We start from the raw sequence: 16,331 nt of genomic DNA, 5'->3' as shown, positions 1-16,331 counted from the left end.
TATCACTTCTGTCTGGGACAACGTTTTTGTTTTACCTGGGAGCACAACATAGTGCTGTTCATCTGGCAAAATAAAGGCACCACAACTGTTTCTGCTACAATATTTAGGTACCAGGGTTGTGTTACTTTTATAGCTTCAACTTATAGCAATATACACCAGAGTTATATTTAGTTGATGGAGTTATCACTTCTGTCTGGGACAACGTTTTTGTTTTACCTGGGAGCACAACATAGTGCTGTTCATCTGGCAAAATAAAGGCACCACAACTGTTTCTGCTACAATATTTAGGTACCAGGGTTGTGTTACTTTTATAGCTTCAACTTATAGCAATATACACCAGAGTTATATTTAGTTGATGGAGTTATCACTTCTGTCTGGGACAACGTTTTTGTTTTACCTGGGAGCACAACATAGTGCTGTTCATCTGGCAAAATAAAGGCACCACAACTGTTTCTGCTACAATATTTAGGTACCAGGGTTGTGTTACTTTTATAGCTTCAACTTATAGCAATATACACCAGAGTTATATTTAGTTGATGGAGTTATCACTTCTGTCTGGGACAACGTTTTTGTTTTACCTGGGAGCACAACATAGTGCTGTTCATCTGGCAAAATAAAGGCACCACAACTGTTTCTGCTACAATATTTAGGTACCAGAGTTGTGTTACTTTTATAGCTTCAACTTATCCTGAGCTATATCAATTATTATTATTTTTAAAATGGTGTCCGGGAATCCAAATAAAATATTAATTAAAAATTTAACATAATTGCATAAGAATATCAATTAATTTAAGAAAATACGCAGAAAATATAATGTTAATATCATAAATAAAACAAAATAGGCTTAGCAAAATCGGCAAAACATATTGCCGGAAATGGCGATCGATTCTATAAAATGCTTCCTGAAAACACATTGGAAATGTCACTCAGCAAGTGCAGAGCTTGTATAAAACGAAAAATACTATTACATTGCAAAGGATTATTTAAATGGTAATAAAGCTTGGGTGTGATTTGCTCTAAAGAGTTTAGATTAAGTGCAGTTAAGAGTAAATAAATATTTATGGAAAAGTATGTTCAGCCAAACTATGGAAGGAGCTGTGTAGTATTTCCAAGACAATACGTCATGGGTACCTTTAAAAAAGCGCGTATACGTTTCTAAAAGGCCGGCCACGCTCCTGTGATACCTCTGGTGTTACAGAAGAGTGTTGGTGGCGGTGGTCACCCAATATCAAAAATCAAGTTTTATTGTGTGTTGAAGTATTTCGTGAGCATATATCATTACACATTTCTTTTGTTATTTGGTTGTGTTCCCGTGTGAGTTTGTCATGCTAGCTTAAATGGCATTTCCGCAGTGTCGAGGGGTTTCGGTCGTAACATCTCCTAAGATGTACGAGAGAAGCGATAGCTGGTTGCTCGTCAACGGGCGCCACTTAAGGCGCAATAGTCCTAAAAAGTAACATTTTTAAAAATCTACTTAAAATACTTCTACAAATACTACGGTTCCAATTTTTTGACATGTTTATCTTCATTTCTTTATCTAAGTTATCGATGTTTCGAAAACACGATTACGAAAAAAATCTTGATAGATTTATTTTTTGAAAAATAGTCTTTTTTATTTGAATTGTTTATATTATCATAAAACTATGATAGCTATAAACACAAAACTTATTTTATTCGATAGTTTATTAGTATTTATAAGTTTTCACTGTGGGATTTATCAATACGCTTTGTGAATTATTTTATATTAATTTTTTTCGTAACAAACCAAACGCGACGCCTTGGTTGCATGCTCGCTCAAGCCAGCAGTACGCCTGTGACCACTGTCAAGGAAGGTATTGTGTTCGTGTCTCTCGGGCTCACATTACGTAAGATTTTAGCAAACAAGTACAAAGCGGGAATCATAGTAAAAAAATAATGATGCGACAGCGTATTTGTTGAAATATATAGGTAAATGTAAGTCGGAAAGTATTAAAATAAAATTTACGTAATATTATTTTGAATATTATGCAACGCGGTATTTTTGTATATATGTACTTTAGGGAAGTTAGATAAATCCGTAAAAATAAAGTTAGATGACCGCCGCACATAATTATGATTTCAGTAATATGGATATCGTGTCCGAGGTTCTTGAGGGTGCAGATAACGATTTTGTGATCATTTTTGAAATCCAAGATGGCCGCCGCACAAAATTATGATTTCAGCAATATGGATATCGTGTCCGAGGTTCTCGAGGGTGCAGATAACGATTTTGGGATCATTTTTGAAATCCAAGATGGCCGCCGCACAAAATTATGATTTCAGCAATATGGATATCGTGTCCGAGGTTCTCGAGGGTGCAGAGAACGATTGTGTGATCATATTTGAAATCCAAGATGGCCGCCGCACAAAATTATGATTTCAGCAATATGGATATCGTGTAGTTCTCTGCACCTTCGAGAATCTCGGATACGATATCCATAATGTTGAAATCATAATTTTGCGCGTAATGTAACATTTCTCTCATACGTCGATACAAAAGATTTACTTCAAAAATGCATAAAAAATATTATCACAGTAATTCCGTACTCTAGCACAACTGTAAGTTTTAAAAAATATTACGCGGTCTTTCTGGGTCGGCGGTCGTTGACCCGCATCGCTCGGTTCGTTCTCAGCCATGCCCGACGCCCGTGTCCATGCGTACCTTTCGAATCTAACGTTCGCGCAATTTTTACCTAAAGTGTTGGGAAAACCTCGCCTTAAGGTGCCTGATCAATCCTGTCATCGGGGACATTTACGTATTTAATAATTTTTGGTAATGTATTATTTAAAGGTGTATGTATTATATCTAATCAGATTTTATATTTTTATGTTAAGCTAATAATATGCTCGTATGCTTCGCTATGCTAATATAATACCTTTACAATGTATGTAGATTGATGCCGTCTATCTAGCCCTTACCCAATAATAATAATAGAAACAAATTCAAAATGAATCATTATATCATAGACAAACAAAGCAAGACAGAAGATCAAGTCTATCGGAGATAAGATAGAAAAAGTAAACGAATCTATTCTTACTATAACCGATTTTGATTGACAAGTCGTAAACAGTCAGTCACTCTTGGCATTTCGCAATATCGGACTGTCAGATTGTCTATATTATATAATTGACATTGACCAGGTCAGACGTATCCAAAGAGAATTTAATGCTGACATTAAAATAGTGAGTTTAAACGATAGAGCCTTTAATTAATAAAAAAAAAGAATTCTCGAAGCAATCTTTGTTGTTGAAGTGTTTCTGACACGGTTAAACTAAGAGTAGAACATCAGATAATAACATGAAACATTTCCTCAAAACTATAACGTGTTAACTAGATTTTAAATAAACTTCTTTAAGTTTCCCGGTTCACCTTGGACACTAGCGATGGAATGATAACAAACCACTTGTTTTAATTTTATTCGCTACAGGTTTCTTTGTTTTACTATAACGTAGGTACTTATCTTCATTTATATGTAGGTATTATGTTTATGATGTAAACAAAATATGGGTTGAAATAAGCAATAAAGCACTGACTTGTGTATAAACGGAATTAACCGTTAAACTGGAATTATTTGTTAATTGTAAAAACCAAAATGTCAATTTGTAAGTCGAGGTATTTAGTGAGTATTGCATTGTATTATGTAGATGAATATTCTTTTTTATTATTTGGTAGAGTTCTCGTGCCACTGCTTGTGGCGGGGACGTGGTGCTGGTCGTTGCCTTCCATAAAATATGGTAAAGGGAGGCAATGGCTTCTCCATGCGTCATGCTCGTGAACAGGCGCTTCTTGTGGTGGCTAATGTAATGGGGAACTAAACTTCAATTATTAATTAATTCATATATTTTACTTAAATGAATCATTTGATATATAGATTGTAAAGCCTGTACCACAACCACTTCATGATTTAATACAGTTAGCCTACCCTATGGCCTTACGTTAACTTGGCCTGAAATTGGCATTCATTCATGTAAAATAATTTCTATACCGTCGCTGGCAATATTTTAATTTCTTTGGCCTCGTACCCTGACCGGAATTACGAACATAATAAAATATATGTAGATATGTTTGTAAATCATTTGACGTGATATTCAAACACTTCAAGACGTGATAAAAGAATATGACTATAACGTTGTGAGTTCCAAAGATTTATCAATGAACTAATAAAAAGAAGATGTATGTTTTGGAGATACACCACACCTACTTTGTACACCGTGGGAGGCTCCTTTGTACAGGATGCCGGCTAGATTATGGGTACCACATCGGCACCTATTTCAGCCGCTTGGAGTAATGTGTAAAGTGTCATGTGCGTGAAATTATTGGGCAAATGAGACTTAATTACCATCGTATGTCTCAAGGTGCCGCTCAGAATTTTTGCGTTTTTCAAGAATCCTGTGCGGCACTGCTTTGCAATGGGCTGAGCGTAACAATTACCATCAGCTGAACGTCATGTACTTTTCGATCCATCATAAAAAAACCCATCATAAACCGTCATAAAAAAATGTATTCGTTAACGGTGGAGGATATGATCATCGATAGGAAGAAGAAATTTTTGATAGCTTCAAATAAAATAGTAATAGTTAGTTTATTTGTAGTGAGTTTAAAAGTAACCAAAATGCCAATATGTGTGTCCAAATATTTCATTATGATTTGAACGTGTACGGTCAGCAAATAAAAGGTTTAATTTGAGGTCAACGAAATCAAAAAAAGTCTGGTATATATATATATAGTTTTGTACACACGAGTACTTTATACACAGGGCACAGCTAGTGACCAATAAAATTAGATGTGTGTATGTATAAAAATAACTGTTTGAATAATATGTGTGATTAATGACCGTCTAAGCATGTCTAAGCATAATGTACATTAATCATTAACTTTGTATTTGCATCTACGACATATGGCCCGTATTTATTATAAGTTAGTGTTAATTACAATCCTATATTACAGCTATACCAAGGTAACTGACGGCACATTTGTAATTACGTTAATCGTTTTTTTATAAGATAGGAGCTGTCTTCCTGATACCTATCAAATGGTTCTTTATTACTGCCACCCTTACCCTTTAGCAACATTATAGGAATAGTGTAGGGCATAGTACACATCCTTGGGGAGTAACAGCTTTCATGGGCTTTTTTTATGGAACAACCTGGGTCAAGCAGCAATATTCTGCTATTGGAACACTGGACCATATGGTCCGAGTCCAGTCGAGTATATACTGGAAGTATAAAATCAATTAAGAATCTCAAAAAATAAGCACGTTTTTAAGTGGTTGCTCATTTCGAGTTCATGTCGAGTCGTGGCATTTTTTTTCGCCCTAAGTGCTCAAAGTTATCACGTTTTTTTTGCTTATGATAATTTAATGACATTTGATTTGATTTATTTGAAGAAAATCTAAAGCCACAGCACAGCAGAAAATTTATTCAAAAAAACCAAACAAGAAAATACATAGAGATTGATCATGGCATCAAAAACAGTGACCCAGGGTGTGATTTATTCCAAAATTTCGAATATGTCCAAAAGCTGTAAAACCATCACACTTTCATGGAACATAAATTATGTTTATCTGATTGGTCATACCTCCCATTCTCCGCATGTGAAAGAATAACTAAGACGGAGATATTATAATCAACAGACAAAAAAATAAACGCACGAATTGACAACTCCCTTGTTTCTGTGAAGTCAGTTTAAAGTTTTGTCTTAACGTTGGAAAAACGGATATATTCGTTACAAAACTTTTCAAAGCTCAATTTTAAGTTTTTTGACCCACAGTTCGTGCTTTGAGATGACGTCAATCAATCAGAGTGTTATTGTAAAAGTAACATAATTAAATTTAGATATTTTTGGGGTGAACGTCCATCATTACATCGTTATTTTAGACATACACACATGACTTAGCAGATTAATAAGATATGAATCAAATCCGTGAGTAAAATATTTTTTGCCACGTGTAATCACAGTTCATTGAACCAAGGGTATTATAATGTTTTATACGTAGGACATACTAAATGTTTTGCGTAACTTAAAAAAAAACAACATCGTATAACCATAATATTATGTTTATTGCTTTTCAAAATACTCTCCTTTACATTTTAAACATTTTTTCATGCGATCGAACCATTTTTTTAAACTGGAGGACCACAGATCTCAAGGCATGTTTTCTACGTTCTGATTGAACGCTCTCATCAAATCATTGATTTTGGGGAAAATACAGAAATCACAGGGTGCTAGGTCGGGGCTATGTGCCGGATGGGTGACGAGTTGAAATTTTTTCGGAAGCTAAAAATGACGTAGATTTGTTGGCCGTGTGTGAAGAAGCGTTGTCATAGTGTAGGAGAACGCGACTTTCTTTAACATCCTGGGTTAACAAATGGTAGACCACTCGGTATTAACACTCTTTTGATCTTCAAGTGGAATTGTGCAGTTGGGACCGATAGCTGAGAAAAAAAATACGATAATTTTTTTAACAAGGTTTCTCGCCTGCCTCACTTTTGTTGGCCTGTTCTCATTTTCAAACACCCATTCACAAGATTTTTTTTGGGTTCAGAACAATAGATCCACGTTTCGTCTCTTGTGACAATGTCATAAACAGCATTAGAATGTCCGTGGTCATACTTCATTAGCATCTGTGAGCACCATTCCACGCGAGTCTGCTTCTGCTCCGCTGTCAGTTCATGAGGGATCCAACGACAAAAAGTTTCCAAACTTTCAATTCTTCGTGTAAAATTTTCTGAATTTGGCTCATACTCGTACCAATCCCCAATAGTCCTTGAATTGTCTCATAGGTAATCCGCAGGTATTCTTCAATTAGCCGCTTAACAGTAGCCACATTATTTTCGTTGATGGTAGTTGCTGGCCGCCCTTCACGAAATTCGTCATGTAAAGAAACCCGACTTCTCTCAAATTCAGCACACCATCGCCTCACGGTGCTCAAGCAAGGTGCTTTTCTCCCAAAAGCATTTTGAAGACGAGCGGCACAGTCTTGCGGAGAGAGAGAACTTTTAAAATCATACAAAACATCGCTCTAAAACTTTTCGACTTAATTCCATTTTCGTTGCGTACGTAGAACTTTGATGTGATGAAGCGATGTCTCTAAGCAACACAGAGCCCTGACAATTCGAGCAGCTCTTCACGATAACTGAGGGAATGCTGTGTAATCTACAGGAAACACTTATTAGCAGAGAAACGCAAGAGTAGAGAAGATGTTGTAGGATGGATTAAGGAAAGACAAATAATCAAAATTGGTTTTAAAAGTCATAATCCACAAATAGTGTATTCAGACCTGAGCAGAACAGGCACATAAACCAAAACTGTAGTTTATATAAAAATAGAAGTAGCCCACTGAGTGTCTTGCACCCGTTCTTCAGAGGTCTAAGGCATAAATTTTGGAATGGGTGGTATATTTAAAAATATTATTTGCTTATGATAACTACCTTATGCCAATTGTTACTTTTATAGGATTAAATAATGATACTTATACACCAAATTCTAATGAACAATAATCAAAAATTGTAACTAAGAATAAAATATATTTTATAATCTTATTAATATGTAACCTTTCCTCACATTATTATCATCATCATCATCATCATCAGCCGGAAGACGTCCACTGCTGGACAAAGTCCTCCCCAAAGATTTCCACGACGATCGTTCCTGCGCTGCCCTCATCCAACGTATTTCGGCGATCTTGACCAGATCGTCGATCCATCTTGGAGGGGGCCTACCTAATAACATTATCATATTGATATAAAAAAAATATTAAGTAATACTCTAAGTTTTTCTCAAGTTGAACTATTTCATTATTAAATTAGTTTAACCACCCGACAGTAGTGATAAATTGTTTCATTAGTTTTTTCTTGTTTTTGTTTGTTTTATTTTTAGTTTTTATTCTTTATTTACTGTAGAGGGATAAATTGACCATTAATTTTTGAACTTTACTTCATGTTTCTGAGAAAACGGTGTTAACAGCGAAGTAATTAATTATTCCCTTTTATTTTAGAGTATTGGGATTATAAATAAGTATCAATTCATATTAAGTACATAAATTTGGTTCAAGTTGGAATAATGTAAAATATCAATTCTAGATATAATTAGTGAATCACCAACTTCGGAAAATATTTACACATTATAGTCGAATCATCACTAATTAAAAATACCCAGCTCTGTTTGCGTTAAAAAGTAATCATTGGTAGGTGAGATGACTAATCTTTGAAACGAAGGAGTTAATGCAGAAGTTCTTGCTTAAGTTTTATTATGATATTTATTAACATAAAATTTAAAAATGTGTCAGGTGTCAACAGTATCATAACAGAATATCCAGTCATATTTTTCCACACAATATCTTTGATACTTCTTAGTGGTACTGTTAACACTATTATTAAATCGTCTCCTGTTCCGGGAATTTTTTGGTTTTACAATATTTAAAGATTTGATTGGCGACTGCTGAGCCGAGCTCGTGGGAATATTGGTCAACTTAACATCGTTTTTAAAGGTACTCTGTTGTGTTATATTTTCAAGTGCCTTACGTGTCGGAAAGACCGTGATAATTCTATTTGCAATATCTTTATCAGAACTAATGGTTCTAATTTCTATATCAGCGGTGTCATATGTTTCAACCTTTCTAAATTCCATATTAGAAGTATCATTTATAGCTTTGCCTGTAATATCAATTTCAGTAGTATTATTTGTAACAGTGCTTCTTTTCTCAGTATCAGATGTATCATTAGTAAAGATGGTTGATACATATATGTTTGGAGAATCACTTGTAGAATTATGTGAGAAGTCCATTTCAGATGTAATATTTAGAGGATTATCTGTTACATTCACTACAATGTTTAGAAGTTCAATATCTGCAGATTCATTAGTGACAATATGGATATTTTCAATTCTTATTTCTCGTGTTCGTGAAACTATATCGGTTTCATTGGTCGGCTGAAACGGACCTACCAAATAACCACACTCTATTCTGTCATTGACATAGCGACATCCATTACCTAAGTCTTGTACTGATTTACTAGCATTACCTTTATTTCTCTCATAGCCGCATAGAAGTCTATCATTAATGTATTTACAATTAGTTGCATCAAACTCATACGATGAAGAACAAGGCGATTGAGTATCATTTTTTGAATCTGTGCGAAGAACCTTTTTTCTCAGTATTGATAAAATTTTAGATGTCTGTTTTGTAGTAGTATTAACCGTGGATGAATGATTTTTCAAAGTTTTGATTTCAAAATGTTGTATTGCGTCTTTATCTATTGCAATATTTTTATTGTCTTTCAATATTGGCTCCTCAATTTCATTGTAGTTTTTGTTTTCATACTCAAATAGATCGAGCAGTAAGTCATCTATCTTGGGAGCGCAGTGTACAGTTGTCATCAAATAATTTATAACAAAATGCTGAAATATCATAGATAGTTAAGAGATGATTTGACTTATTTAAATGAACATTTTTATACCTACGAAGCCAAGAACTTTACTTATTAAATATGAATTTTGTCTCTCTCAAACATATAAATATTCTTAAAAATTTGATTTTATGTTTATTTTTCTGTTACATCCATATCATCTGTTTCACAGTCAGTCACTCATCATCCTTCTAAATCAGCCACTCTGTTGTATGAAACAAATTCTTAATAATAGTTTCCGAGTGTCCGAGAGACATTCTGTTTATAAGAACAAAAATGTCAAAGTATACCGGAGGCAAAAACGCAGTTGGATAATATTCATTTCAGTTAATAAAACAATAAATGGTATGAACATTTCCAATTTTCAAACATTTCCAATTTTCACTTATATCTTTTTTGTTACTAAGACATCATATTATGCCATTAAGTTCTTTGTATTTTTCGATCTACTATTTTTTTAATGGAATAGGAGGACAAACGAGCGTACGTATCTCTTGCAACACCAGAGGAATCACAGGAGCGTTGCCGGCCTTTAAGGAAGGTGTACGCGCTGTTTTTGAAGGTACCCATGTCGTATCGTCCCGGAAACACCGCACAAGGAAGTTCATTCCACAGCTTTGTAGTACGTGGAAGAAAGCTCCTTGAAAACCGCACTGTGATAGACCGCCACTCATACAGATGGTGGGGATGACATCCTAACTTGTGGCGTGTCGTGCGAAGGTGGAATTCGGCGGCAGGAATCAGGTTAAACAGCTCTTCGGAACACTCCCCGTGATAAATGCGGTAGAAGATACACAATGAAGCGACCTCTCTACGCAACGCCAAGTGATCCAGCCGTTCACAGAGCACTGGGTCCCCGACAATTCGAGCTGCTCTACGTTGCACGCGGTCAAATGGATCGAGCTGATACTGGGGTGCGCCAGACCAGAGATGGCAGCAATACTCCATATACTACTAATATCTGCACCTAAGACAATTTATACGACTAGATAGACTGTGATAGATTTAAACACGTCGAAAAAATAGCGGCGAACAGTTAACCTTTATTCTCAGTAACGCACGCACACTTTAACAAAGTGACATACATATCGCGAGTGTAAGACGTGGCTGTTAATTATCTACTTGAGTTTCACTTAACGATTGCGTGGGACTATAGAACGAAGTATAGGTATATTATGTTTCCTTTTAAACTAAGATTGGTGAGGGAAATAATATTGAAAAAACTTCCTTCGTAGTTAAATGATTTGAATTCGGAACGTTGAAATTCCAAAGAATATCGTTAGCTTACTTTCTTTATAGAACATATTTTTAGAGAACTAATTAAAAGCGTCGAATATCGAACTGGCCTCCATATTTATAACAAAAAAAAATTAATATTCTACTCTACTATCATGTACTAACAGGTAGTTCAACTCCGACAAGAATAGAGCGGCAGGATCTCAGACTGTTAGAATAAGGACGTTGTTAATTTCTGTTTTCAAATTCAAAATTCAGCATCAATTTATATTATAATTTCAAAAAGAGACAGATTGACATTTATCACACTGGAAAATTTAAAAAATCACGGTTATATAAAGGATACATAATACCTCAGGGCCAACCATCAACTTTTAATAAGGATGCGAATCCGATGCAGTTCAGTTTAGGTACCTAAACTGAATCACTAAAATTCGTACCATGAAGTGCCTTTTACTGAATGGCGTTTGGATCGCTTATGAAGTATGAACGAAATAAAATTTTTCGTTTCGAAACCTAAAATGATATGACTTTAGCGGTATTTTTGCGTAGAAAATACTAAAAATACATTTTAAAATTGCGGAATTGCGTCAAATTATAAATCATTAAGCCCTTTTTTATACATATTCAATAATAGTAATATAAATAAATATAGTCTTTGAATTATAAATTAAATATTTGCTTAAGTGTTTTCGTAAAATAACGAGTTATGAACGCACCTCCATTGATGTTTGATTTGACAGGACCACTGAGTACATTTTTTTAAATTTGTTCTTGCGAACAGGCTATAGCCCGGAGCCTTACTGCCTCGTCTTTATTATTTATTTTCAGTATTTTGTTTTACAAAAAAATCCAATAAAGTATTCTCATCTCATTTTTAATCAATAAAATTTTTCTTTTCTATGTTTTCACTATTTTTTCAAAGTTATTAACAACGCGATTCACTTTGCTCTAAGGAAGTAGCAACTTTTTTCGAATCGGTCACTTTGACAAATTAGCTATCCAGCTTAGGTTGAAATAACACCTCATGGTACGAATGAATGAACGAATTAAATCAGTTTGCGATTCAGTTGATATCATTTTTTAAAATTCAATTGACATTATTGCGATTTAATCAGTTGATTTGACGTCAACCTAAATTAGATAGCTGTAATCACGTTGTGGTACGAAATAGCAAAGCAGTTCATTTTAGGTTGTCAATTGAATCGCAATAAGAGTTCATGGTAGGCCCGCTGGTCAAATTATCTCTGAACTTGACGTCGATGACGTCACATCGTCGCTTTGTTACGGTGTGCAAAACAAGCATCACTAAATCATATCCTAATCATAGAATAATAATGCTCAGAACGATAGTTTTATACATAGTTCCTGTCAATATAGAAGTAACATTATAATTAATGTGTACGTGAGCGTCACGTGCTTACATTCGCCAACACGCACACAGACAGCCAAATAATGTTGCAAGTGAATAGACATTAAATTAGACCCTAAATCAGTAAATTGTAAGAAATACTAGATTATCTCTACTAATATTATAAATGTGTATGTAAGTTTGTTTGTTCAGCTTTGACGCCGGAGCTACTGAACCGATTATGAAGAAATTTGGTACAGCGATAAAAAACTGAAATTCACGTCGATAGCTATAACTATTCTCATAGTAGGTTTAGTTTGCCAAAGCAATCTCCTCGAAATAAGATTAATATAAAATTGTGAGAATGGGTGCGAAAACGGGAACCGAAACTGGCATAGGATATGAACTCCAAACTTGCTTATTATTTTTTAAAACCCTTTATCGATGCGGACGAAGTCGCGAACATCAGCTAGTATGTAATAAAGAAAGAAGAAATAAAATATAAATTAAGAATTTATTAAAAACATCACGTATTTAATTATTGTTGCAACAATTTTTTAAGTGTAAGTAAACTTTGTTATTTGGGACTCGATGAAACGAAAAAGCGAGACGGTAGAGGCGCCGTTCCCAGCTATATCCGAGGTTTTCTAGTTGCAGAGAATGAATTAAGGAAAAATTCTTTTGGGGATTTACGTATGCGTGGTGGTTATAATGATAACCCTAATGCCAAACAACTTATAGGACTGTTTCGGAAATTGTTGTGCCACATGTCACTCAACTAAAATCGTTGAAATCATAAATTCGCGCGGCGGCCATCTTGGATTTCAAAAATGATCCCAAACTCGTCCTCTGCACCCTCGAGAACCTCAGATACGATATCCATATTGTTGAAATGATAATTTTGCACAGTGGCCATTATGGATTTAAAAAATGATGCCAAAGTCGTTCTCTGCACCCTCGAGAACCTCGGATACGATATCCATATTGTTGAAATCACAAATTTGCACGGTGGCCATCATGGATTTAAAAAATGTTGCCAAATCCGTTCTCTGCACCCTAGAGAACCAAAATGAGAAACAAAATGGCGCGTAACCGAAAATCATGTCGATTTGCTATAAAATGTCTCTCATACGTCGATAAATAAGTTTCACTTCAAAAACATACCGACATATTGAGAACCTCCTCCTTTTTTGAAGTCGGCTTAAAAGAGTGGCCTTTAATGTTCTCACGATCTCAACTTTTTCCAAACATATGGTAAATTCAGTAATTTAAAAGAAATATTTATAGTGACTATTTAAAGCGCTTAGTTCAAGCCTAATTGAATTAAGATTATTTTACATTGACTTTAAATACTTATAACATCATGTGGCGTCGTACATTATAGCATCCTTTCCATATCTACCAATAAACACAAAAAATTATCCCAGCAGAGGAACTCGGGGTATATAATACTTTCATAGCTGATTTATTGATCAAAAGCTTAACTGGTACCAACACATTGAGCACGTCACTGGAAGAATTAGAAAACTGGGATGCATATTCAAAACACTGAGACATGTCGCTTTAAAATCTATAGTAAATGAATCAGGCACCAGCAGAAATATTTTAAATGAAATTTATATTGCACTAGCGCAATCTGTGCTAGTTTATTATATCCCCGTGTGGGGCGGCGCTGCTTAATCCAAATTTATTGAATTGGAACGTGGACAAAGGAGCCTAATAAAAAACATGTATTTCAAAAAGAGACGATATCCCACTGAAAGACAACACAACACAATATCAGTAACCTTTTGTCTGTTAGAAAATTATATATTATTGCTATAGTTCTAAAAACATTTAAAACTCTTCCATATGCAAGCATTTTATTAAAAAGGAGAATGGATATTATTGCAAAAATTCCTGCAAGCACAACCGGATTTGCAAATCGCCAGTACAGCAAGCTCTCAGCCATGCTTTATAATAGGGTTAACAAGGAAATATATATTCATTCAAAACCACTTTATGAATGTAAAAAAATGCTACTTGGATAAATTCACTCATTTATAAAGAAACTGAAGAACTTTTAACACAATCATAATATTAATTAAACATTCATTCATTTGATCACAAACACACATTGACCCACACACACTTCATAATACCTCTCACACCTTACTTATCACTCACAACACACCCAATGCACACACCTTATTTCTTTCTATACATACTTTTTAGATATACTTCTTAGTAGTTAGAGTTTGATTGTCTGTAAATAATGTAATAAATATTAATAAGCTATGGAAGAGCGGAGTCTTCCAACACAGGCGCTATAGTGCCTTAAAGGAGGGTCCCATCATGAATATTGATTTATGTACATACTTGCTAGAGAAAATAAACATTTTGTATTTTTGTAATTTTTTTGTATAGCTGGCAACATATTTTTTTAAAGGCGTCTGTTTTGTTAACAAAATATTTTGCTGTTTTGACGAATGTATTAGCTTATATTAAAAATTGTGAAATAGTATTTACGTGTGAAATGTGGTTTTCTTTTCATATTTTTTATTATAAGACGCTTTTTAGCACCCTTTCACTGCACTGTCAGTTATTTATCAATTAAATTTCGCGCAATGATTGGCCAGGAAGTTGACAGAATGACAGTGACGCGGCGGGAAACGTATGTGGTCATAAACGACCACATTGAAACTGCTTCATTTCGCTTGGGCCTACTCACGTTCTAAGCGTTATTATTCAAAGATCCTAATATTATTATTAATACGTAAACTGTGATTAATTTTTTCTTTATTACAGAATGATGTAAAAATGTAGTATTGTGATGTTGATTATTAATCTTAAAAATCAATGAAAGCATCTAGGTTATGTACAAAGAGTATTTATTTTTCTGAGGATATTTTACAGAACTATTATAGCGACACAGAACAACAGAAAGTAAAAAATATTAACAACAAAAGTCAATACCTAACAATGAAAACTTCAAAACAAAGCAGCGATATCACGAAAATATAAGACATGTTCCTAACGGTAATGAAACTGCAAACCGTACTGACGCAACAGGACGAGCAAGGGGGTGAAAGGGAAACGGGAGGGAGCAATACGTTCCAGCGAGAACTAGAGATAATAAAAAATTCAATATTTAATATGTTTGTGGTATAAAAATAGATGGCGACTGATTCTCCGAACTACCAAATATAACGTACATAAAATTTATCATACTACAATAATTATTGTATTCTATTGCCATCTTGCAACCCTATCTGTTGATGGAACAGAATAATAATATAAAAATCGCGATACAAAAATAGGTATTGATCGTAGACAGTGAAAATTTGAAGTTGTATGCATTTTTTAATTCTCAATCATAACAAAATTAAATTTTTGACACAAAAAAAAATATTCAGGGGTGGGTCAAATTAGTATGAAAATGTATAGATGTTTGTTGATTCTCAGACCTACCTAATTTTGTGTGTATATCGTATACACACAAAATTTCATATAGACCGGTCCAGCCGTTTCGGAGGAGTTTGGTAACAAACACTGCGACACGAAAATTTTGTATATTAAACGTTAGATATATATAATAATTATTATATATACGTGATATTATGTATGGAGTGAGAAAGAGCTCTTACGTGACATTATAATAATAAAGATCAAGAGTTTGATCAACATAATGTTATAAATATATTATATCAACATTTGTATTTATTTCATCTTACCAAAACAATTATTGACATTATAATATATTTTGCTCACATTTGCTTTGGCTTACATTGATTATTGATTTATTTTTAATTTTATGATTGAAGATTGCGTCGCGTACAATCAAGCGCAGATATGTAAAAAGTTATTGAATCATTAATTAACCACCAAAATTCTAATAACACATTTTACAAAAATAAATAAATACTATAATTTATTTATTATTTTATTTATTAAAGCAAACTTAACAGCATTTCTATTTTACAAAGTTTGACAAGTTAAATTATAATGAAATAATAACGCTAATAATAATATTCTATAGATTGTTACTATTTTGATAATTATATAAAAGAAGAAGAAGAAGTCCTGAATAATGCGTGCTTGTGATACACGAATTATTAAATATATATGCGTAATGCGTATAGTGTGTATGAACATGTGAGAGTGTTATAAGTTGTTAGTAGTGTGTAGTGTGTAATGGGCATCGTTCTCAGCTTGGCTAATTTATTATGGCTGATGAAAAAAACTTAATACTAATCTTATATAAATATACATGTTATTAGGTTGACTTACGTAACAACCCCATCTGTTATTTTAATTATTATTATTCAGAATGTCAAATAAC

General features: G+C 33.9%; 1 protein-coding gene across 2 annotated transcripts; it reads right to left on the bottom strand.

Annotated features, from left to right (window-relative positions):
- Positions 1-6,911: 6,911 nt before the first annotated feature.
- LOC126976878 (uncharacterized) lies at positions 6,912-15,824 on the bottom strand. Of its 2 annotated transcripts, none has more exons than XM_050825506.1 (2): positions 15,724-15,824; positions 6,912-9,415 (listed from the first exon to the last, which is right to left on the bottom strand). In XM_050825506.1, the coding sequence occupies exons 1-2, from the start codon at positions 15,739-15,741 to the stop codon at positions 8,303-8,305; spliced, it is 1,131 nt and encodes a 376-aa protein (XP_050681463.1). In that variant the 5' UTR covers positions 15,742-15,824; the 3' UTR covers positions 6,912-8,302. The 2 variants fall into 2 exon arrangements, with proteins under 2 accessions (XP_050681463.1, XP_050681465.1); XM_050825508.1 differs by having other exon boundaries at positions 15,637-15,773.
- Between the last annotated feature and the right edge of the window lie 507 nt (positions 15,825-16,331).

The sequence above is a fragment of the Leptidea sinapis genome, chromosome 42 (assembly GCF_905404315.1).
Source record: "Leptidea sinapis chromosome 42, ilLepSina1.1, whole genome shotgun sequence".
In the NCBI taxonomy this organism is placed as follows: domain Eukaryota; kingdom Metazoa; phylum Arthropoda; class Insecta; order Lepidoptera; family Pieridae; genus Leptidea; species Leptidea sinapis.
This window is presented reverse-complemented; position numbering and strand designations above follow the sequence as displayed.